Here is a 26635-nt window from a genome sequence, read left to right on the forward strand (position 1 = left end):
AACTGTCCACTTCTCTAAAGTTTTAAATCTAGTAGACAGACAAAAAAACTCACACAGCCAATTACCCAGTGTTCATAGTTGCGAGAATTAAAAATACGTACCGATAATTATTTTTTATTATTAATAATTTTGGCTTGGACACAAATCCTTTGCCATGTCTTCGTTTCATTATGTTTCTGTAAATATGGCCGCCACAAAGAGGATAGGCAATTTGAGGCGGCGTGCTTGGATTGACTCGGGATTCCTTAGAATGGCCGATACGAGTATTTTAGTTCGAGATTCGTATAATTTCGTGTTTTAGTCTTTGATTAAGGCACAATAGCACTATCCTATTCCACTTTAAACTAGATTTCACAAAATAATTGAAAGTCAAAATAAAAACGACACTTTTCCCTCCAAAAGGCCCAGAGCGAATCCTATGTACCGATAACGATTACTTAAAAAAAAGAAAATGACAGTAACATTTAAAGTAAAGTGGCTTGGTATTTTTGTTTTTTTGTATTTTGCTCGCGAAAATGAGTGATAACGAAAACATAGTAATATATACACATTCAAACACAACAGAAGTTCAGCAGGCCACTATTGGTGTGCCTGGAAAAACAATAACATTATCTTTTAGCAATTGTCCTAACACGACAAATATTACTTTTATTATTAATTAATATTTTCCTCTCTTTAGTCTTTTATTATTTCCTCACATTGTTTGAGAAAAATACTATACATGCCTCGGCGGGAACGGGGATTGCTTGACTCGTATTAATACAATGTCTCCCTGGCGCTCGTCCTTGTAATTCATACTCCAGCAATCCCTTATTTCCCGGCCTCTGCAATAATGTACTATATCTTATAAACAATAATAATATAAATAATAAACGCAAGAACATGTCGGAAATGCAAACTATGTAGGAAGAGGAAGTGTAATTATAATGACAATTATAAAATTCTTATAATATGACACATTATATTGTCGCAATAAAAAACAATCTAACGTTTGCCGCCACGACTGGCGCTCTTCCGTTCCGTTCTTCCACTTTTTTTGCGATACCACAGTTCCCTTCTCAATGCGCAGTTTTCAATTCTCCGTCTTGCGTTTCAAGGAATCCAATCCTTTGGTCCTTGCCTATGTCTCGCTTGACACAATAACAAATGTTTTATTATTATTTTTTTATGATATCAAGTGTCGAAATGAATAAGTCGTGCGCCTGATGGTAAACAACACGCTTGTCAATAATAGTTTCTTTTTCTTTTCTTTTTTGCACTAGGAAAATTCTGCGTCGCATTTCACACACAGACACATACAAATTACATATACACATAGACATACCCAAATTCACGAGGGTAATAATTGTAGGCCATACAAATCTCTGCGTGGCAGACCAGCATGGTAACCGTCCGGCCACGGAGGCAGTTAAAGTGTAGATCAGAGCGTCACTTAAATCCAATGATTTTATATAACTACTTAAATGGCAAATATCTGACGGGCATTGCCTCTGCGCCCGTCATCTTGAGACATAAGTTGAAATGTCCCATGTGTCCGTAATTTTATCAGCACCCTTACCATACTGAATCGAAACGCAGTATTGTTCACATAACTGCTTGGCGGCAGATACTGTTAAGGTGGCAGTACTGCCCTGGACTAACTCTTTCACATGGCGCATTTGACCTCCATATCACCTGATGGAATGTGATGATGAGGTATGGAGTATGCACAGCTATGTATATAATGCCTATGCACTCTCGCCCCTAAAAGGCCGTAATTATACGGCTACTACAGGTATTATAAAAACCAATGCTCTAAAAATGATTAACACCTACCTAGACGATGTTTAAAATCGACTCAAGTTGCATTTGCAATTAGCATTATATTTATCGAAAAGATTGGAATTTAATTATCGAAGCACTGTGAACGTCTATTTTTATCGTCTATATTTTTACTGTGAATCGTTAACACTCGAGTTAGTGTACGGGAATAACGTAAAACAACTTAATATTTAAAGTAAATTTACGTATTGAATTCGTGCAATGGATTTTACACACCGGCACATTATAGTGAAGCAAGTAGCAGTTGACCTCCTTGTGAACGAGTTCATCCAGTGCAAACATTGAAAATATCTATGTTAGGAGCCACAGTGTTTACACAGAAATCTCTTGAATATGTAGTAGAAGATTCAGGCTGAGAGATTTAAAAGCAGTAGATCTCCTTGGGAAGTACTGCCACCTTGCCTATTTCTGCCGCCAAGCAATAATGTCAGCATTACTGCGTTCCGTTTTGAAAGTGTAAGAAGGGTGCTGGTGAAATTACAGACACTTGGGCCTTGTCAACTTATGCCTCAGGGTGCCGGGCTCAGTGGTAGTGCATCTTAGATTTTGCGATTTAAAGTTCCTGAGTCACTAGGTAATATAAAAACAAAACAAAGTGTAAACAAACAACAAAAAAAACAAGTACATTATTACGAACATAACAATTAATTAGTAAGTAAAGTTAAGAGGGCAATACTGCCCTGGATTTTACAAGGAGCTCTAGTGCTACTAAAAAAATTGTGTTTGTGTCTGTTTCATCATTTGATTATTTAACATGCTTGTGTGTGCGTGTGAGAGGTAATAAACATTTCATCTATATATTTTAATACATATATATTTAAATTAGGGGATGAAAATAGCTACGCGCTAGAGACACCATGTGTCTTTACGTTTTTATGTAAATTTAATTGGTACATGGAAACCCAGCTGCACCATAAAGACACTTTGTGGCTCTAGGTTGACAGTACCAAAATCATTACGGACAACCCAATGTGTATAAGACGCAAGACGTGTTAGTCAAAACTTCGAAAACGGAATCAACTTTTACTTTTGAACAACAAAGCTCTACAATAAAGCAAAACCTATTAATTTATTGACACATATCTATTTTAAAAAGGTTACATAACAGACCTGTTTCGAAGTCAGTGACTCCACGTACGCAAATGCTCATTGTTAAATAAGCAGTCGGTTAATTTAATAAGTGTATTTTTAGATACGTCCTTAGTATACACATTGATAAAAAATTGCTTAAAATTCTTTTAGTCGACTGTTTGAAGGAGAAAAAACTAGCTAGCTACCTATATACCCAGTTCCAAAGGTTGTGTATCTTTGGTTGTAGATTGCGTTATGTTCCTTGATATTTACGTACTATCAACAAAGTTGACGCTTTACCACCTTAATGGCTCTGGAAAAGCTAAAGATTTCTGGCTTTCCATATTCATCATCATGATTTCGGCCTGTTTTGCACCCACTGCCTCCTCTCTATTACGCCTTTCTTGCCGGTCCCTTGCGTGTCGTGTCCAGTGGTTCCCAACTATGGCCTTGATGTCAACAATCCATCGGGTGGTCTGCCTCTTGGTCTTTTTGCGTCTCTCAGCCACCATACAGTAACGACTTTCGTCGATCTTCCATAGTCTCTTCTAGTCAAGTGCCCATCCACTATTACCTTTATGCGACGTCGAATGTCTACATTGGGTACATGGTCCAGCAGAGAAATATTGTTTTGTTACGTTTTTTCTTAAAAAAATTACTTTAAATCGCTCATCTGTTATATTTTCCAAATGCACGTTAGGCGTTTTACCTTTCCAGCGTCGAAATGATTTACAAGATGTTAAACAATACTACTATACCGTACTTAATAAGTATATATAGACTTACAAAGTCTATGCCTAAGAACCTAGACAGGCACACAGGCAGACAGGTAGGCGCTCTAAATTATCTAGATCTAGTTAGATCTATGTTAGAGAGGTTTATGTAAACGACAGGCTTCTAGAGCGTTCCGCGGCTTTCCTGCCTTTGCGCCATTTATAGGCGACAATTTTCCAACAGCCGGCAGTAACAGGGCCGTATGTAGGTGACCTCGCGATGTTGATAGAATTAGCGCCCCTTTAGTATGTGCTTTGTGAAACGACACTTATGAAGCGTTAAGTGTTTACCGGTTTTTCTGCTGTCTTTATCGTAAACAGCGTGATCGACATTTTTAGCGACATTAAGTTATTAAATTGCCAAGTTTTCTTGAAATCGGTTACCGGAAATTGCGCGAAACCGGATGCATGTCCCTAGTTTGCCACACTTAGAGATGGAATATTTTTTTCAAATTTTAACATTAACTTTCTAACAAAAAAATCGCCAAAATCTGTTTTCAAATCGCGTAACAAACTTGCGAAAAAGAAATCGAATTCAAGCTGTCGAATTAAGTCATAATCGAGATTCATAGCCCCATAAAAAAGGTATTTTTTAATTGCTTATTTAGTTTCCATTTTAATTGGCATTTCAAAGTATCTTCGGAGTTTATCCAACAATTCTGTTTTAACATTATTGAACTAACAATCTATATTCTACTTAATACCCTGTATCTGTATCTATTTATTAATTTCTACGTACAAATCCGTTATAAAAAATCGCTATTTTGCGTAGCAATAAAGCCGCTAGTTGTACGTATTCTGTTACACTTACATTACAGCACTGTGTAGAGGTGAACGCTTAAAAAACTTTGCTTTTTAAAATAAGCACCTAAGCACGCCTTTTATTTTAAACGTAAGCGTTGGTCAGTTCGATACTCATTTTTTACACCGTACCTAAGTTTCAAGTTCCGCCATTTATGTTTCCTAAACAAATTAAGTCGTCAATGTGAATATTAATTTTATAAATAAAAATAAAACTCGTGTTTTACAAATAAACTTGCTTAACTTAAAACCTTTAGTGGTCTACTCTTGCGTTTTGCTATCAACACAACATTGCAAGCTTTCTAAAAAACATAAAAGTCTATGCACTTAAACGTTTTTCTAAACGATTTTTTAAGCTTCAAATTAAAAAGCGCTTAAGTTTCTTTACGTTTTTTTTAAAAAGCTACAATGCTTAAGAAAATAAGCAGTTTTTCCCATCTCTACTTCTGTGTTTTGACTGTGATTTTAATGTGCATTATATACAATATTTCATTCATTCACCATTCATTCGTTCATTCGTTTTTTTTTTTTCATTTATTCAGTTATAAAATATAAACGTTCGTGTATTGAAGTATTTTTTTAATTTGTTACTTTCTTATTTTATCTTTTACGCACTGACATCACAGACTGAGTCCTAATACGTTAACGTTCAGTCGGCAGTACGGTTTTTTACTTGCAACTAGCTTTGCAGTCACAAATAGATAGACTCAAACTCGATTAGCAGGAATAGAGAAATATGCTGTTATATCCTGTAGGAAAGTTAATAACACATTATATTAAAAAGAGATAATCTTCTTCAGACTTTTATATGTATCATCGTAATAACATATAAAAGTGTGACTACGTGTGAGATAAAGATGTATGGAGAGGCGATATGGCTCCAGATTCCACACAAATTTGATTCAAGGTGTTTTCCATAGTACTTAAATTTATTTCAAAAAAGCAATCCCTAGAGTTTCTTACTCGTTCTTCTCAAGGAAATCAGCATAGTGAGCAAGCAGTAGCTTTCGTGACGTTTTCAAGTGTAAATTTATTTACCTATAGAATAAATGAATGAATGAAATATTCTTTATTGCACATTAAAATTGCAATGCCAATACTGAACAGTAATGTAAGTATCCCAGAGTAAACTAATGTACAATAGGTGGCGATTTAAGTAGCTATTTCTTCGAGGCAACATTAGGATAGAAATTCAAGAGTTGGAAAGGGGGGTGCAACCGAAGAATACCTTGTAATAATAATAAATTAATTAACCAAGGAAGATGATTAATAAAAATGGAAGTAAATTAATTTGCTACTCCGCGAACCCGGTGAAGGCTAAATCATGCAAAATAGCTGCGCTTGATTGAATATTTTTTCACGCAGTTAATTTTACCACCCTCCGTTTGCATAAAATTAATAAAATAAATAACACACGCGCAACTACAGCCACAAACACCACCACCAAATATACCCAACACGTGTTTCTCCTCTTCACGAGGCATCCTCAGGGGCTGTTGATTGTTCGACACTCGGCCGAGAGATTCTATTACGCAAATCAATTAATTACTAAAAGAAGATGATTATTTCATTTTGTGAAGGTTGCTTCGGAATTGAGAACGTTAATGTTTGGAAGTAATACCTCCTGCTAACGTTGAAGGAAAACAGAATGTAATAAACAGAATAATTTATTTACAAAAAAGATTTGTGTACAGAGATGAAAACAAGGTATTACAAAATTGCAAATAAACCTAATTAAGTAATAGTTGTAAAAATTGATTGTTGAAAACAAGATATCCATAATATGAACCTTAGGGCTAAGTCCAAACTCATGGTACAACGATTTCGTTTAACCAAGGTAAACAACTCTTTTATGGGGAACTGCTTTCATGAGCATATATGAAGTTTATCATTTCCTAAGTTTATAAACTACATTAAAAATATCTACATTGAAAATCAGTGTCCGGTCACATTAATTTTTAGGTAATATAAACAAGATTGTTGGGTAGAATACAAAAGAAACCCCCTAATAAGTCCTCAACCAGCAAAGAGCCAGCCTGGTAGACTATGGCATAAACACTCGCCTGAGAGGAGACACGTGTCCAGTAGTGGGACATATAAACGGGTTGATGTTGATTGAAATTTCGTCTGCTCTTATGATACGGTAGAAAAAATCAATGAAAGTCTCGATTACTATCAGAACCGATGTCGTCAAAACATACATTCTTAATTTGAAACTATAAAATCTTGATATTGATTGGTCGTAGTATCAAATTTAAAAAGAAATAACAAATTCTGGATTGTTAATATAATTTAAACTTTACTCTGTTGGCATATTGTTCAAAGTTCCATACCATCAATACCTATTTTTGCAAGTTGCGGCGTTTTGATATTGTATTGAAATTTCAATCAATGTGCTGCCATCTAGCGGTTCATTGCTGAACGACGACGAATTGGAGCTATTAATATAGTTCTCCAAAGAAGCGAACATATTGCAGGGGTATAAGCTTTGCTTTCTTTTCATGTAACAAAAAAAATATTTCGATAAACAGAATTTTTTAATCAGAAACAATTTATCAAAATAAGGCTTTCCGATTATATGAAATACCACCACGGGTAACATTTTTGGAGCGGCTATAATTTTAGCACACCAAAACATAACACTAAGACATTTTCCTAGGATTTTACAGAATTTAGACGAAAGACCATACCATACAAAGGAAAAATAGCGGACTGAACTCAAATAGGTCTGTCGAGACCTATAGTTGGCACGCGTTGGACGCTATCTAACCACTTCTACTGTATTTATTGTTCTATGTCTTATGACTTAAAATGCACTCTGGACGTATTTTAAACATATAACAATGACAGATCAAATTACATAGTCAAATAAGTTACATAATCAAATAGCTGGCGTGTTAGTCACCCGCCTAAATTACGTCTCTTGCGCATGTTCTGCGCTTGTCTATGCCAAACACGTCGCGGACAACGTACCTTATTGATGAAATCATTGCATGTTAATTTGTCACATAGGGGTGAAAACCTGCATAGTTCGGTACTACAAGGAAGAAAGGCGTAAAACCAAGCCACGTTTGCAAACTGACTGAAAAATATATCTTTATTGTAACTTTTTCATTGAAAAAAACAGGCCTCAAAAGTTTACTTATCAGCTTTTTTCGATTTCCATGGGCTCCCATCTTCAGACTCTGACTTCTTGGTGACAATGGGACTGTTACGGACTCCTTTGTATATTTTAATACTTTTTTTTCTGTTTGTCATGGCATGACGGTGATTTGTTGATTACATGTATTGTGTCAAGAGAAAAGACGAGTTTTATTTGCGGAAAATATTTTTTTATTTGTGATAGCCGAAACGAACCCGGAACAGCATCGTTGGCATCAGGGACAATCTCGCCTTTCCAACAAAAAATAATTTTCAAGATCGGTCCACAATTGATGGAGAAATCGGCATGTACACTGACATGCCTATAAAATTTGAGGATTTATCTCAATTTCCATGAATGTCATCAAATTCTGACTTGGTGACAATGACCCTTTCAAACAATAAACGAATTTTCAAAATCATAAAACATAATACAGTACGTATAACCTCCTCTTTCTTTTTTGAAAACAGTTAAAACGGTTTTGATTCATATCTTTTATATTTTTATGACTAGGCTTACATAAAAAAATTAACGTATTAGTTACCTTTTTTTATGTGGGGACTCTCCCCCAAGACTGGAGGCCTATCCCGCTAAAACACCCCCGGGGTTTCCCTTTCCTTTCCAAATGAACATTCACCACGACGCACTTTATGTTGTAGTCAATCAAATTGCACTTTATGATATCAAGCGATGGACCGAACATCTAGTAAACGACGCGCCTGTCCATAGCAGTTGCAGTGCCACGCAGAACTTGAAATCGCAAAGATCTGAAGGGCACTGCCACTGCGACCGTCACCCTGCAACATAAGTTGACAAGTCTTATGTGCAATTGCACCGGCACCCTTACCCTCCAAACCCGGAACTCTTTCAAAAGGTGCTCTACTGCTAATTCACAAGGAGCTCTATTTCTACGACTACCACCACACGTAGGTCATATTCATCTAAGAAGCATGTTACTTTTTATATCAACACAAACATTGAATTAGCTTTAACGCCCTTTCTTACCCGACGTATTGATTTGTGTCTATTCACTACACAGCTTTAGTTTTTTTCATACGACTAGTCTTGCCAAAACCCCTAGAGTAATCGATCCTCAATATTAGAAACATTGTACCCAACATCATGTATATAATAATATAAATCATATCACTGGTTATAGGTCTCACTATTTTGTCGATATTTCGATTATTTACTTTTCTGAATTGATCTGAGTGTTCTAGGTAGCGCAACGCGGGGAATTCTTTAATTTGTGACCAAGTAACTTGGTGTGGTTGTATGTAACTTTGGTATTATTATTGTACCAAATACAAAATACATTTCTATAAGTAGATATGTAACGTAATGTACAATACCAGGGAAATACAACATTGCAATATAATATCAGATTTTAAACTTACTAACTTCTCAAAATATGTTATTTTGTGGCGCCAAATAACAATTACAAACAAATAGCAACTTAAAAGCCGAAAAATAAAAAGACACCTGTATACATATCGGTGAACGGTAAACGTATTGAAGACATTGGATATATTGGGCTGGTGTGGTGTATATGACTCAGTGTTGATAAGAGGCGGGCGTTTAAACGAAAAGCACTTTAAAAAATTTTTCTTTTCTTGTGACGCTATGCCAACTAAGCCACGGAACGAACCAGTGGACCTCAACAATTTTTCTATGTGTTTGTTGTTAGATCTTTGTATATTTTTCAACTACTTTTTAGCCCTAACGCCATCTATGAGAAATCTATGAAAGTATTTCGTCACCCAGTAAGATACCTTTACAGCTACCAGCCCTAGGTAGAGATGTCGTTATTAACAGTAATTAAATTTTTTTTGAACTGATATTCAATTATTTTTTGTGAAATTACTCCACTACCTTGTTATAATTATTAATACATAAGTTTATTAAGAAGTTTGCTTTTTAAAATAAGCACAAAAGCACACTTTTCAATTTAAGCGTAAGCGTTCGTCAAACTTGATTGAAACTCCACGTTCAAATTTGATTTTGTACAACGTGCTCATGTTTCGAGTCCCGCCGTCTATATTTCCTAAACAAATTAATTCGTCAATGTGAATAATAATTTTATAAATAAAAATAACACTCGTATTTTATAAATAAACTAACTTATCTTAAACCCTTTAATGGTCTACTCTCGCTATCAACACAACATTGCAATTAATACGTTTTTCTAAACGATTTTATAATCTTCAACTTTAGCTTTAGTTTAACTTTAGCCACTTAAGTGAAAAACGTTTTTATAAGCACTCTTTTTTTTAAAAAAAGCACAACATTTTAATATTTAAAAAATAACCCGTTTTTTCCATCTCTAGTGTTGACACATTTTTGTCATCAATCATTGTTAAGATGTCATTGAGTCGGGTTCAAAAACCGCAATCTCGGCCAGGAGCGTAAAGACGTCGCGTCTTTCCCTCGCGGTCACTAATTACTGGACGCGCGTTTTATTTGAGAGGATGCCAAATTGCGTCCAACAGTTTAAAACCGTTTCGTATAAAGATACCTACGTCGACACAGAAACGCAGAGCCGGCAGGCTTTAAATTTTGGGGAAAAATTATCGATTAGGAAGAAAAGAAAACTCGAATTGAACTTATAACAAATTTAACAGCCTCTGTGACCAAACGGTTATCATGCCGCTACTACGCAGAGGTAACGGGTTCTATTCCCGGGCCGGGAAAAATATTTGTACGGGCTACATTTAATTCTCTCATGAGTTTGGATGTAATTTGTGGATGTCTATGTGTGTGTACATGTCACCCGCGATACAAGCGGTGTATAATTTGCCATACAAAACAGTGAAGTCGTTTACGCGGTTGCTAGCGAGAACAGCCAAAGTAAACTCGTGGTAGACGCACTGGCACATGTTCGTGGCCCGTTGGTATTATTATTCAACCTTTTTAGTCTACTCCAAATATCAATACCTCCTACATAAGTTGTTGTAAACTAAAGTGCCATTTCTTTTTGCTTTTTAACTTAAATAATATACTTTTTTCATGTATATTATGGTTCCATGTAAACATGAAATCTATAATATGCATAAAAAAGGATATATTTAAGTTAAAAAGCAAAATTTCACTTACAAGAACTTACGTGGGAGGTATCGATATGTCCACGAGTGTAGTTTAAAAAATAATCAAACTTAGAATATAAAGTCTGTCAAAGATACTAGTAAATGGTAACACAATTCGCAACCCTAGCTTTACTTATACATACGTAGATGCGTATCTGTAACTCGGCAACTCTGCATGCTTGCGTGCGTGTGCGTAAGGAGAGCGGCGCGGGCGCAGACTGCGAGGCGCGACCCGCGGCCTTCTTGGCGCACTGCTTTATATCCAACATACTGTACTCAAATTTGCAATCTTTTGATCATAAACCGACCACATTCTGATGTTGTTAACAAATAAGTACGCAGTTATCTGTATATTAAATGTCGCTACTAGATAATTTCTATTACGTAATATGAGTGCACATAGATACAGTAATCTTTATAATATCTGACGGAGAAATACCATTCTCGAGGAGCCTATATCGTTTTTTTTACAAAGTCTTCTCTGGAGCCGGCTTTCCTCAAAATGATTAGATTAAACATAACGAATTAAGGTACATCTATATTTAGAAGCTGGAAGTTCAATAGAGAAAATTGTAATAAAGTCCGATAATAATCTTTCAGGAACACAATATAATATAATTGGGATCATATTCCGATCAGAATAGAACATTAATTTGCTTCAAACGTGATTAGTGAATCTGTCAATACGGACATATATTTACATAATAATAAACCAACCGTCTGTTCTCAACATTACGTCATTTCACTATCAATTATGTGGACTTTATGATGTGTTGTTATAGATACAAGTTAGTTGTCATTGATGATCAGATAGTAGATAGTAGAGTAGCCATAGAACTCTTTGTGAATAAAAATCCCTCCAAGGAAGTACCGCCATCGAACAGTAACGTGAGAAATTACTGCGTTCCGGTTTTCATGGGTACATGGGTAGGAAACTACAGGCACATGGAACTGAAAGGGTTGTAACCCTAACTAGCCGTGAACAGGTTCACGGCAATGAAATGGGAAACTTCCGGTCCATAAAATTTATTAAAGAAGTAAAGTTTAAAGAAAGGCTGTAACAATATAAAGGTAAATGTAAAAAAAACAGGTATAACAGTATAAAACACTCCCTACACTTTATTATTAAGGCACTTAACCCTAAATGGGCCGAGAAACTGAATTACAGAAATAGATACATAAAGGGTGTAGACTTATAAATTATTACACATGATTAGCTTATTAACAGCTCTGACTGTTGTGGCGGTCGAGCTGGGAGTGACCGTGGTACGAAAACAAAATGAGAAAGTGAAGGAAGATGGAACAATTGAAATTTAAAATTTAAATACAAGTAAAATAAAAAAAATGATAAGATACAAGCGGAGAGAGGCGATACAAAGAGGTGAGATGACGGTGTAAGGAGGTCACACCGTCACAGAACTAGTCAACTGTATATTTATTTAGACATTTATTTCAGGATATTTATTATATGGGTCATGACTCTTATTATATACCTTAAGGACTAACATACATACAATATAATATGACAATAAAATAAACTAAACAACTAATCTACACGTATTGCACTTGTCGGCGACGTGTGGCGCAATCTGATGTCAGGTAACCGGCCGCGGAATCGCTGATACGTGACACACTTCGGCCAAAAAACTTCATTCATGTAGGCCGACTGATGTTCGGTCGGCATTCTCCCCACAAACGGATTTAAATTTAAGTTGTGGCGGGATTTTGGCTTTTAGCCAGATGTACTCCACTATCTCCTCAGACTTTGTGGAGTAATGTAGTCGCGACAGGTACAGCAGCGTCGTCGGTGTGGCCGGACGGAGCAAAAAGCTCGATCCTGTCGGTGCTGTGCCACACAGGTTACGGCTGGTGGGCTTTCTCTTCCTCTTCACCACCTTTGTGAAGCCGTCCTCGTCGCATTGATCCGTCTGCCTCTGTAGTTTTATGGATAGGCATGTCGCTTACCACTAGACGCACGACTTGTTCATCGCGTCACGTATGTCATAAAAAAGGAACTAAGACAGACCCGATGCACTTTACACTTATCTAAAGTTGATCACAGGTCTGACGCAGGTAAAACTGATCTGAGTGAAAAATAATCCTATTGAACGTGCATTTACATGACTACGATTTAAATATAGCAATTACAAATTATCTCCACCGCAGATGTTACCGCAAATGTAGTTGGAACTACTATTGGTTGATTGTATTTGACGCGAGAGTGAATAGGTACTTTCTAGACACACGTTCCATGCTTGACACAACAATAAAAGACGTCTCGTTGGAAGTTAGACAAGTACATTAGTTCCAAACCATTACAGATAAAATCGTATGTTCATTATTGTACCAGAGATAGACAAGACAACACATTCCATTAATGTAATTGATCGAATCGTGCGCTACAGAAATAGGAGGCAATTGGCACCAGATGTGCAATACAATGGATAAGTGATAGTCAAAGCCAAAAAAGTATTTATTACAGCCCGGTTATATTGGATATTGTTGACAAGTTTCGGTCCATCGTCAACACTAGCCCCATAGTTCCCATCATGACCACTATTTCTGTCATCACTAACGTCCCCATCGTCATCAACGTCCGCATTTTACTCATTGTCACTATCTGCCCCATCATCATCACGATCGTGCTCGTCCTCGTCATTTGCATTGTCCCGATAATTACAGTCGTTCATATCACCGCCATCGTCGCCATCGACCCCCCCGTCATCATAATCGAATATAGAAATAAAAACAATCAAAGTTTTCACTAATTGACTGCACACGTATGACCAACCATATGAAGCAACCAACAATCTGTCAAAATTCCTAAGTTTTCATGTGTCACATCGGTGGCTAATTGCGCGAAATTTGTGGAATCACGACCTGAAAGTACCTTATATACAAATAATAGTGAAAATCCGTAGCTCACCTCGAGGTAACTGTAGACAATTGACCTTCCTTGATTAATAGGTTTAAGTCTCATGTTTCTAAAACGCATGAGAAACAACGTGAGTTTGTCTCCATTTAAACGCTCACGTGTGTTGTAAAAATCTAAAAATAGAGAAACACATTTGTACATGTTATTTATTACGTAGACATACATTATCCGTCTCCAATTGGAATAGCACAGCGTTCTTAAATAGTTAAGTTGTTTATAACTTTACTATTAAATGTTAGGTTTCTCTTATTTGTTGAATATCATGATATTTGAATTACCACCATGATTGCGTATTTTTCATGAAAATACGCCATTTGTTATTATAATTTATACAAACGAACAGACAGAAACAGAACAGAAATATTCCTACTCGAACCAGTGTCTGTTTACCAAACCAGGACCTGTCGCTTTTATCAACTGAGCTACAGATGGAATCAACAACTTAAGAATTACCCTATGTTCATGTTGCAGATCTCTGTACATTGGGTTTAAAGGCCTTTTTTGGCACCTGTGAGAAACTTATGCATTTCTCTGTACATGGTAATTAGCCTTTACCTATACACGCGATATCTAACCACGAGAACAAAGTAAAAGCAGCTTTAAGTCGAGTGTTAAATGGGTTTATTATCGAATTTCACTTTGTGAGCAAATAAAATTATACTGTCAAATAAAAAATGGCCGACGATTACTTTCACGTTATGATACTTTTCAAAATCCAAAGAACAAAAAAAAATTCCTTTCTTTTCATAGATAAATGCTCTACACTTTTCCGTATTATTAATGCCCCATTGCTGATCACAAATCACTTCTAAAGCGAAACCTTACAACAATAAACTAAACCAATAAAACTATCACAAATACGTAGTTGTGCTTCAGTCAAGCGTTTTGTGACTGTTCTTCGAAATGTATGTTTCTTAACGATGATTCCTGCCTCCGTTGAAGCCGAGTTCAAAATCATCGGTGGTTAACCACTAAAACGCTGAAGAATCCATTGAATTGCATGACGTCACACAGTTTCAGCGTCTGTAATTCCCGGTTGACCTAGATTGCGCGTGCGCATACTAATTGCTGCTGATTGGTCGGCGCGTGTCACGCCACCCAATAGACATAGATACTTAGATTCTTTCGCGAACATCATTCTAGATGAAGTGTCAAGGCAAATCTAATTACTAGATCGCCTGCTACGCAGCGATAAACTGGTATGACTCATTATTGATCTCTTTTGCACCTCTAATCCATCAGCTTTTCTCTGACCAACATCATGGGACCAAGCATCTACCATACCCATAAGCACATGTCTGTCTCCACTTTGATCTCATCAATTATCTTCTTCTCTTCATCTTTGATCCCATTTGCACGTCCCACTGCCGGGCACGGGTCTCCCTCTCAGGCGAGGTTTTAGGCCATAGTCCCCCACGCTGGCCCGATGCGGGTTGGGGACTTCACACGTTTTCTGAGGGTTGTGAACCTTCTTCGACCTGCAGGTTTCATCACGACATTTCCTTCACCGAAAAGCTCACGGTAAATTTCAAATTAAATTTCGCACATAACCTCCGAGAAACTTAGAGGTACGAGGCCGGATTTGAACCCACGGACTCTGTATGAGAGGTCAAATCTACCACGCTTAAGCTCCATTATAGTATATCTACAGTGGAATTTGTTTTCATATCTCAAAGAATTATTTATTATCTCGCAGTGACACAACATTTAGTAAATACAATTCCAACTTTGACCTGACCTTGCAGAGTCAAAGACACACAAAAGCATCTGCCACATTAAAATAAATCATTGACATGAAATGTCAAATAGTTGGTATGCGAGAGTCAAGGGTGTTATATTGACACTTTGTTATGTGCAGTACTGAATATATATGTGTGTATATGTAAAGGAAGAAAGGGAGGTCGTTGCCCTGCAGTGGGGTAATAATGGCTGAAAAATTAACGAATTAATTCATGTATATTTAAACTAAGAATGAGTAGAAAAGAAAGTTTAGATCGTCGTAAATCTTCTTCCAATAAGTACGGTAAAAAGGTATGCAATAAAAAGCATTTGCTTCTCGAAGACTAGAGTCTAAGGCTCCTCAATGCGGGTGTTGCTTCAATCGTCTGTCTCATTGTCGTTTTCATCAGAAAAGATTTTCCGAAGAATCATATCCAGGGCTTTACGATTATAATAATGTGACAGACAAAAACACCAATGGCCTGGTCTTTAACTAGGAAATTATCCGTATTAAGACTACCAAAGCAACGGAAGTCACTCCGGAGCACAACACCCTGACCAAGACCAATTTAGGAAAGTTCGTTTCCAAAATTGGTCCTATCGGGAACCCAAACCGGGACATGCATGACCACATTGCAAACCGTTGGGCAAGCAAGGCCGTCAAACATATAATATGCGGCAAAAGTTCTTCCAATTAGGCTATCACAGCTCCTCAAAATGAAGGCACGAGTTACATTGTTTATTCACTCAATCAACATTATTCTGGTTCCAGGACAAAGGTTTTTATTAAAAAAAAGGATTTGTCGTAGAGCTTGACAGGCGGATTGGCCAGAGCTAAAAAGACCAAAGCTAGTTACTCTGTATCCTGTCTCCTGGATACGAAATTGTTCCTTTAGAACGAAAATACACTGCAGCGATTGGTTTTATTCCGAATGGCACCACATAACTATAAACACACTTTGCTAAATAAGGGCGGAATATCTCGCCGTCACTAATTTGAAGCATTTATATATATCCTGATGTGTGTTGAGATATGACTTCTGTCTGTTTTCATATTTATATTACACAATATCCTTGGTTTGCATCCTTATTTAGAGGAACTAAGGAAGAGAGAGCTTGCCAAATATGAGGCCTCGTGAGGTCGACGCCAAGGTTGTTTCACAATGACCGCATCCGATCGCAGATACCTCTCATTGTCCGAGAACTCATTTGAATGTTTTGACACGCCACCATTATGTCATGTGATTGTTTTAATAAACATACGCTTCCCTGCTTGACCTACCCCAGGTTAGGTTATTTCATTGCATTGTTTGATTTTAGTGTATTGGTTATAGGTGGGACTTTTTACATCCTCTACTTACAGTTTAATACCGAGTGTATTATTGATTTTAAACATCGTTTTTGGTGTTTCCGGTTGACAGTTTTTTTACACGTTTTCGATTGAACCTTCTTCAACGTGCAAGTTTCCTCGTGATGTTATCGTTTCACCGAAAGGTGGCCAATTTCAAATTAAACTTCGCATATAAATTCCGAAAAACTCAGAGGTGCAAGCCCGGATTCGAACCCAAGATCTTGTGATTGAGAGTCAAACCAATAGAGCGTTTGTACACTACGTCTTATTCTTATCAGGGGGTCTACTCTCGATTTCCATCCGACATCCGTCCGAAACAATTACAGCCAAATAAGCAATACTTGACCAAATGAAAAGACGCGTGATGCGAATGAAGCTTCATTCTTGATACTTGTCTTTTAATTTTGTCGAATATTACTTATTTGACAGTAATTGTTTCGGACGGATGTCGGACGGAGAAATAAATAAATAAATAAATAAATAAATAAATAGGTGTACAAGCAACATTCGTGTTTTCTCGGATTGGAATCGGATTTAGTGCACAAGCGACATCCGAAGTGGGTCCGACTTTCTAGATTTGTATAGTCTCGGATTTGGAACGAAATATGAATCGGCTGCAGTGCATAGACTACCTCGACTTGTAGGTATTCAATATACTTACGAAAAACAGTTACTTAGATGCACCAAAGTGATACAAGTATTAATAGATAAATTATTAAGATTTATTTCTATTTATGATCCGAAACAATATTTTCAGTCCCAATGCACTTAACTTCATTAGATAATTTGTGTTTGATGGTAAAGGATGAGCTCTAAATTGAAAGTTTAATTGGTATTAACTTGAAAATCTGTTTCTTCGGTGCCATGATTGCCGAGCGAACAACCATATTACATTTACAGTTTAAATGCGCAGACGCAGGTACTTGCGTTGAGTATGCCGCGGTGCCATTTTGTCTCTACGCACCGTCCAGTTAACGCAGACCTGCTAAACATGTCTAGCGACCTATAAATCGGGAGAAAGGAGGCTCAAATCAAAATGGTTATCGCAATCAGGATTTTCATAACTAGTGTTTTTGTAAATAAAATAAATTCGAGCAATTTATGCTCGTTGACTCGTTGGAGACACTAATGTTGGAAATTTTCATACAAATGTTAAAAGATAAAGATAGCATCATACTACTACCTATATGTAGGTTGCTAAATATATAATTATTCCAATTGGAGTGTACGTTGTGTTAGTGTGGCGTTTTTTATATGTACTCAATTACTCAAGAACATATTTGGAGGAACATTATAAAAAGGTTGAATTGTGACATCGAGTATATAACCCATTGACTCACAATTATATAGACGTCGGGTCCGCGCTAGAAAGTGTCCGAACTTATAGGACGTTAAAATCGTACACAGAGCGTCATTCACGCTTCAGTCTTCGTTTGTTCGACTGACAGCGAAGCAAGCAAAATTAGACAGTACTGCGATGACATTTCAATTTAAATTCAACGTTTTAGCTTTTTCACATTGACTTACAATTATATGGACGTCGGGTCCGCGCTAAAAAGTGTCCGCACTTGTAAGGCGCTAAAATCGTATACAGAGCGCGACACTCCGCTTTAGTCTTCATTTGTTCTACTGACAACGCGATACTGCGATGACATTACAATTTAAATTTCGAATAGGTTGACTTGGGACATTTTTTTCGTGGTTTTTGTATTAGACCCGTCGTCCATTTATTTGTAAGTCAATGCTTTTTCAATATGAAAACATGTCACTATGTTTAAATAGGTTGTCTTGGGACATTTTTTCGTGGTTTTTGTATTAGACCCGTCGTCCATTTATTTGTAAGTCAATGATATAACCAGAAATAGAGGCGAAATGTCATTTAATTTGTTTGAAAACTATTGTGCCATATCATTACTGTGACAACTGGGCTCCGATTGGCTAGCCCGAGTTCGAAACAATTGACGGGTGTCGTCAATGGGTGTCGTCAACTGTTTCACTTCAAATCGACCAGTTAACTTGAGCTTTGCTATAATGGAGGAAAATTGCAAAATTACATATTTAATATTTAATTACCGATGAAATGTGATTCCGTTTGTTTTGTAATTAGATGTTTTGCTGTTTTTCCCACACCACCGAATAGCACAGCACGGCATTGTTAGAGATATTATCTTTATTACAATAAATACAGAATATTTTTTGGAATATACGGAGACTTTGAGATTGGCCTGTCTATATTTCAGTGCAAACGGGAGTTGATATTTATAAGAGCTGTAACGCTAATTTGTTACCAGGAATATATGGCCCTTATTTCGTCTCTATTTCTGGTTATATACTCGATGAATTATGACAACAACGTTCTTTAAGACTGGACACATGTTTCATCGAAATCAAAAGACGATTTAAGTAATTCTTTTTTCTAATTAATCTTTCTGGTATACGTGGCCAGTTATTCATCGTTGTTCTATAATTTAACCTTTTTTTAGCGTTCCTGTAATTATTACGATTGTACATTTTTTCAACACATCGTCATGTTAAAAAGAAACAAAAGATCTACGTTTCATAATTTGATGATTTTTTTTTTATCTACTTAATACTAAAACTGGGATGTTAGCGCAAGTTGCATGACTACCGTAGCTCTTGAATCTAAAAAGGCCAGCTACCTTAATCGTTGTAGTTTCAGAAAAACGATTCTAGAAGACTATCCATGAATTTTGAAGATATTTTGATTGGCATTCACAGAATTTCAAAAAATGGTACAGTCAGCAAGATAAAGGCCAATTTTTACAAAACTTTATTTACGCCACTCGATCCGGTCTCTGGTAAGGATCAATAGTCTCTATGGGACCAACTGAGGTAGAGTACTCGAAATGGCAGAAATAATTTTTTTCCAAATGAGACACTACAATTGAAGTACATCTCAGCATGGAATGTTATAAGTGTAATCTTCAATAGTAATACATATAGAACCAAACTGGCGCGTTAAGTAAAGCTGCAATAAAATATAAAAATAACGCAACGCGTATCCGGCTCGAAGGATCAATAATTCAATTAACTCGGGCAGGTGTTACGGATGGTTTCTTTTTTCTTTTAGTTCCTTTCACTTAAGTAATTCATGTGGCTTCAAAGAAACAGTAGCGAATGCTAAAGAGCATGAATCTGTTGCTAAATTCAAATTCCATCACACCCCATATTACATGCATTCCTGGCAGAGACAAGACCGATAGTGAATACGTAAAGGTTTTGAAAGCGTTCATCAAATAAACATCAGGCGCAGTGAACGAGCGACCGCTGTGCTGCGCAATCGCATAGTAATTACGCGACATGCTAGACAGCTCGGCTGCCTGGGTGGCGTGCTTATGCAGCTGGTCCTTCGGGCCGGATCTTGTAATTACTACAGTTTTTTTTTTTCAATTCTTTTAAGACTTGTGCAGATGTTTCGAACCGATTCTAGTAGGTATGCAGTATAGATTTAAGCTATATATAATAGATCAATCTCTAGAGTAACAATGTTATCTCTACATAATGTGTATGCTTCTATCACCTCCTTTACTGGCAAGCACCTGTTTGCTAGTAAAGGAGGTGATAGACCTTTAGACCTTGTTGTAACAACATCATAGTTTATATTTTATTAAGCAGACAAACCCCTACAACGTTAGGTATCAACCATCTTCGTTATCGAGGCAAGTCTTAGGACGTACAAGCGGTCTTGCTTGAGGTCCTTTCTAGCATCCTCTATTGCTTACGTCTGGATATTTTGGTTTCAGTGGCCACATTTTCCTTTTCTGAGGCCTGTCACCTAGATAGTTATCATGTCATTTGGTTGCACTCTTCTCAATCCTTCCTTACCCGCTCGTTGCCGCTTTTTCCGAACTAACAAACTCCGTACAGTAAAAACAATAGCAGACTTTGAAAAACCCAAAACAAAACATCGATTCTTGATCCATATCTCCTCAATAACATACCTTAAGTTCCCACGGCTGTAATATCTTTATTACACTGTCCGAGTATGAATCAGCCGAGGCCCCGGGCGCCGCGGGCGCAGCTTCTCGTTACCAAAGAGCCGCACTTTACGATATAACAAAACCGCGACAACGAAAACCTGTTGCTTAACGATACGACAGTGTTAAGTACAGATAGGTTTACTTACAGGTATATTTAAAAAACTAGTACAATGAAAATTCGACATCTGATTGTATTGTAGACAGTCTCCAATATTTACTTGTTAGTAGAAATTGGTAATGTGCTAATTAATATGTATTCTACACAAATTTGCCTGTCTCTCTACACTCGCTTTATTGTTCTCTCTTTCTAACCTTTGTGTGCTTGTAACCTAATCTAAAAATTAAGGTCTTTCCACTTAGTTTTGTTAAGGTTTTGATATTACAAATACGTATAGAAACAAAAATGAGTGGCGTAACTGGGTGCAGAAGGGGCATGACCCCGGATGGCCCAGGGACGGGGGCGGAGGCAAGCGCGGCAGAACGTTAACTAGTCAAAATTATTTCTTTTAGTTAAATTAGACAATAAATTTCACTATTTGAGAAAAAGTTATCCTGACCAAGACAGAGGTGACGACGACGGCTGTCTAACATAAAATCACAATCGAGTCGAGCTTACCCGAACGAACTACGAAACAAACGCAACCAAAAGTGCTATTTGAACTGTGATATTCCTTATTGTTAACCGACTTCAAAAACAGGAATAGGTTCTCAATTCGACCGTTTGTTTTTTTTTTTTGTATGTTACGCGATAACTCCAGTATTTGTGAACCGATTTTGATGATTCTTTTTTGTTGGAAAGATAAGATACCTTGGTAGTGGTCCCATTTAAATTTGAAGGAAATATTCCACCTCTAAGGGTGGCAAACCAGGGGACGAATCTAGTTTCGCGCACTTTCCGGTAACCGATTTCTATAAAACTTGGCAAATAGATGTAATTCTACGAACTTTTGAAGTCGTTTTTTTATAATCTGTACTGAGATTATTACTTCTTAATTCATTTATACTATATGTCTTTCAACTTTCATACTTCTGTTATGTTATTTTATTTTTCGTTGTTTTGGCCTTTGAGAGACAAGTTTAAAGAAATTAATGTTCATACACTAGTAGCAGTAGAGCTCCTTGTGAAAGAGTTCGTCCAGGGAAGTACTGTCACCTTACCTATTTCTGCCGCCAAGCAGTAATTTGAGCATTACTGCGTTCCGGTTTAGAATAAGAGTGTTGATGAAATGACAGGCACATGAGACTTGTCAACTTATATCTCAGGGTGACGGGTGCAGTGGCAGTACCCATAAGATCTTTGCGATTTAAAGCTCAGAATGGCACGGCAACTGTTATGGATAGAGTTGCCGCTTACCAACAGGCGCACGACTTGTTCGTGCCGCCACTTATAATACCATAAAAAAAGTGTCAAGTAGCTGCATTTAGGAAAATTCTTTTGTAATCGCGAAAATAAAATGGGGAGGGAAATTTAAGGCTGGCCTCGGACAGCAGAAATCGATTAAAACCTGCTGCATTTATCATACAGTACACTTTACATTAAGGAGCAAACAGGAAGTCTCAATTTATCACTAGGTACGCAAGTCCACAACATTATTAAAAGAGAAACGAACGCGCGTTTTCAATTTAAATTTGCCCCATTTGAAGCAGTTAAGTTATTAGCTCGTAATCACGTTCACACCGCGACTTGTGGTCCTGGTGCGCTAGGTGGTCCAATAATCTTTAAGTGCGGTCTGAACGAAGGTGGTCCAGCCAGTTAATCGCGCTATATTTACACCTTACGACAGTCGGGTTTGGTTAGTGGAGTAAGCGCTGAACCAGCCGGCCGGTCGGGCGACACCGCCCTTTCATTATAACAACTGATAAACGCAAATGCGGAAAGCGTAGTTAACAGTATGAGATAGCTTGGTGGGCCGATTACAAATAGACCACTTTACGAATAGGCCGACCTTGTGTTAAGCATTTAGAACGTTACGACGTATTTATTACAGACTGTTTTTTGTATTTAACTGTGCCTAATTGATATGCCTCACCACCATGTGGGCTTTAAAATTATACAGACTGTAATTTTTTATCAATGTTTTAGAGCATATGCAGACGACGCGCGTTTCATGAACGCGCATTTACGGCGCGGTAGAGGTTCAAGAAGCAGATTGTTGCGTTTGTATCGATTTAAACGCGATACAGCGCGCGAGAAGCTAATTCGAAGCCTGTCTGTATCGCGTTTTTCGCGAACATCACGTTGCAATCAAGCGGCTTCTATACTCCATTGGAGTTTACACTTAGAATTTCATATATTTACTTCATTTCAAAAACTAACGGAAATTACCAAACAAAACTAAAATTAATACTATCAAAATGAGCGATACATACGCGCGACTACAATACGTCTGCGGCGCGTATACGCGCAGATAATGCGTGTTTACGTTACGGCGCTACTAAATTTATGAACGTGTGTAAAGGTTTACTCGCTACGACTGCATCGCGTTTGAATCGTGTTTACGCGCGTCATCTGCGCGTCGTCGGTGCGTATAAAATACGCGCCCGTCACTCTGAGACATAAGTTGACAAGTCCCTAGTGCCTGTAGTTTCACCAGAACCCTACCCTTTAAACGCAGTACTATTGTGCTTACCTCAATTTTTTCAGCTTGGCGGCGGAAATTGATAAGGTGGCAGTACTTTCCTGGCAACTTTTTCACAAGAAGCTCTACTGCTATTAAAATTCTCCATGTCCACTACCTCATTAACCACAGCCTGGTTACATCCATTGACGCCCTGAGACGCATACTATATCGTCGACTCACATTGCAATTAGGCGTATTTAGAGTACTTGCTAAAGTATTCTTATCCATTGTTACAGATGCATCTAAGTTCGGTTCAAGTAATGTGCGCAGCTCTTCTGACGCTCGCGCTCACCTGCACCGCGCTGCCCGGCGGCCAGCGCGAGCACCACATTACGCGTCGCTCCTTCTACGACCTGCAATGCAAGGGCGTCTACGACCAGGTCATGTTTAACCGTCTTGACCGCGTCTGCGACGACTGTTATAACCTCTTCAGAGAATCTCAGCTCTTTAATCTGTGCAGGTATGACTTTTGGTTTTTGTGTATATATCTGTAAGTCCACAACATGCAGTAGGTCAGCGTGGTGAACTACATCCTCTAATTAGAGGAGACCAGTGCAGTACCAGTAAACCGAGTATGGGCTGATAAAGATACTAAATAATTTTGAGGACATTAAGATAATGGTCAAATGTACCAAGACCTTGAATGTAACATTGACAAAGGTAAAAAAAAAGAATGTCAGAATCGTAGCAAGTGGAGGTTCGTAGCAGGTCATGATGTTTACATATGTACATATGTATGTAGTAAATGAATATTATGGAAATTGTAGTACCAATCCGCAACTAGATCTGTAGAACAATCTGAGTCACCGCGGCAAGGATTTATCAGAGCACTATAAGGTGGCTGGGGGCCTATGTTCGTGCAGGTAACATGTTTCAGCTGATAGTAGATAATGACAAAAATATAAAATATATAATAACATAAAATATAAAAATACACTGTATTGATATAATGAACATTCATATATCAAGTATTTCAAGTAGTTACACGACAAATCATGAATACCCGACACTGATCTATAATCGAAAAATGGACTAACACAACAAATGTAATTTTTTCAAAACAGGGCTGACTGTTTCACCTCAGACTACTTCAAGGGATGCGTTGAGGCCCTCCTCCTAAACGAGAATCTCGACACTTACAAGAAATATATTAAACATTTACACGGGGCTGATCCGAAACTTTAGGTATTTTTTTATTACCATTTTTTTATTTCTCCTTTCCTTCGCTTCTTCCTTTAACCACGCCTTTTTCTTTTTCTATTACTTTTAATGACCACCTATTTTAGTTTGTAAAAATTTGGTTTTTGTTTTTTTATTATTTTAAGGGTTTGTAACATCAATTTAGTGACAATTTATAACACATCTTGCACACTATTATTTCACTTTGTAACGCTAACCATGATTGACTTTCAGCTTATTTGCACAAGTTCACTGAAATGTTTTAAAAAAACGTAATATTTTTCAAATGCACTCCTAATATTCTTTTCTATTATCGCTATTTGTAACGCTCATAATTACTTTTACTCTAGCACTATTCACTGTAAGCAACTTAACACTTTCAGCTTATTTGCATAAGTTCACTGAAATTTTCTACGCAATGGTAACATTTTAAACGTGCACTTGTAATCTCTTTCTTGCCCAAAGTAGTTAGTAATCTTCTTAAATTAAAATTAACAGTGGTAAGTATTTGATTAAATTCTCAAGAGTCGCACTTTCGTTATCACGAGTGTTAACAAAATGATTTAGTCTTGGTTGGAAACAGAATGGATAAATACAGCTTCAAAATCTTGTTATTATATTAATTTAAAATATTTGACACTAGCAGAAGCGTTACGGGATCCAAAAAATTGTACGTTATTAGTACGTATCTAGAATTAAGCTAACAGTACAAGATATTTTGAATTAAGCACTTTAGTTCTTGAGCTTACAGCTCTTGTGAAACTAGTTCTGTCAATGAGTTCATTACCTTTTCTATATATCGACGCAGACTCATCGTTTTTGAAAGCGTAAAGGAGTTATCATATTTATCGACAACGAATCGTATTAAGTCGGTCAGAAAAAACTTTATATTTATTTAATAAGAGCGAAGTGCGAAGACTGTGCATTTGTCGTCAGTGGTGCGAGGGGAAGTGAAATGCACAATGTCTTCTTCACTCTTGCCGCATGGACATAAAGGTTATTCTGACCAACTCAAGAAGATTCCACATTAATAAATATAATTACTTATTTAAGAACGCAAGTCGTAGACGAGCTACGGCAAAAATGTTAAAATGGACTGGTATAGTTTTTATGGCAGTAGAGCTTGTCAACTTATGTCTCAGGGTGACAGGCGCAGTGGTAATGCCCCTCTGGTCTTTGCGATATCTGGTCAAGGATAGGCAGACAGGTCCCATAATTACGGTTGACTGGGACCATGGGACCTGTAAAGGGCCCGAAACGTTTTGTTTGAAAAAAGAAATATACGCGATTTAAATCCGGAAAAATAGTTTAATTTCCTGTGTTATACATAGGAACGCGAAAACCTAAGAAGTCCATAGATTTGATTCAACCAAAACTTAATCATTTTGAATGTTAATAATAACGAAAATGACACAAAGATAATTTTGTCTAATAATAGCAACGTTTTTCAGGTCAAAATGTTTCACTACACCCTACTTCAAGGGATGCCTGGAGTCTTTGTACCTCAACGACAAGGAGGAAGAGTTAGATCAAATGATCGATTTCGTTGGAGGGCGCTAACATGCGTACGCGCACGCCAACGATTCGCAACGTTTTTTGCCACATGACATATAACGCACACGAGGGCCCACGCAGCTACGGTCTACGCAACAACTTTACAACGGTAATTATATTTGAATATTGTAATAACGGAACAGTTTTGTGAAAACTAATTCAGAAATAGCGGGAAAATACTAAGAAGGCATATTGTAGTAACAAACCTATAATTTATTATAATATTAGGTGAATAAGCTCTAAATCGACAATTTTAGAGAGCTACCTCCCAGGACTAGGTATAATACTAACATCATAAATAAATTCTATGACTTTTAATAACCATAAAATTTTACTTTCGTACAAAAATAACCATATTTACATAAACGGTGATACCTCTTTGCGGTAACAAGAGAAAGCGTTAGCGTAAATACGCAGCCCGATGCAAAACGCAGGAGCGGAGTGGAGAATTTCGGGGAGGACGCTTGGACCTTTGAACTTACTACCTTACCACTAAATACTGATCAAAAAAGTGTGAGATAGTAACCAACACTTATTATTCTCTCTTATTCATGGCCTTACCCACGCTAGGTGGGGTCGGCATA

The 26635-nt window shown here is 37.2% G+C and overlaps 1 protein-coding gene across 4 annotated transcripts in view; it reads left to right on the forward strand.

The window, feature by feature from the left end:
* LOC113230643 (ion transport peptide-like) overlaps nucleotides 1-26124 on the forward strand; it is a 123267-nt gene extending 97143 nt beyond the window's left edge. For all 4 annotated transcript variants that reach the window (XM_026464648.1, XM_026464649.1, XM_026464647.1 and 1 more), the window contains exons 2-4: nucleotides 23555-23778; nucleotides 24383-24503; nucleotides 25949-26124. In XM_026464648.1, coding sequence (XP_026320433.1) covers nucleotides 23555-23778; nucleotides 24383-24503 — 345 coding nt within the window. In that variant the 3' untranslated portion in view covers nucleotides 25949-26124. The remainder of the gene's footprint in view (nucleotides 1-23554; nucleotides 23779-24382; nucleotides 24504-25948) is intronic.
* Nucleotides 26125-26635: the final 511 nt, after the last annotated feature.

This window comes from Hyposmocoma kahamanoa, unplaced genomic scaffold (assembly GCF_003589595.1).
Source record: "Hyposmocoma kahamanoa isolate Upper Pololo Valley unplaced genomic scaffold, ASM358959v1 64, whole genome shotgun sequence".
NCBI classification, from domain to species: Eukaryota; Metazoa; Arthropoda; class Insecta; order Lepidoptera; family Cosmopterigidae; genus Hyposmocoma; species Hyposmocoma kahamanoa.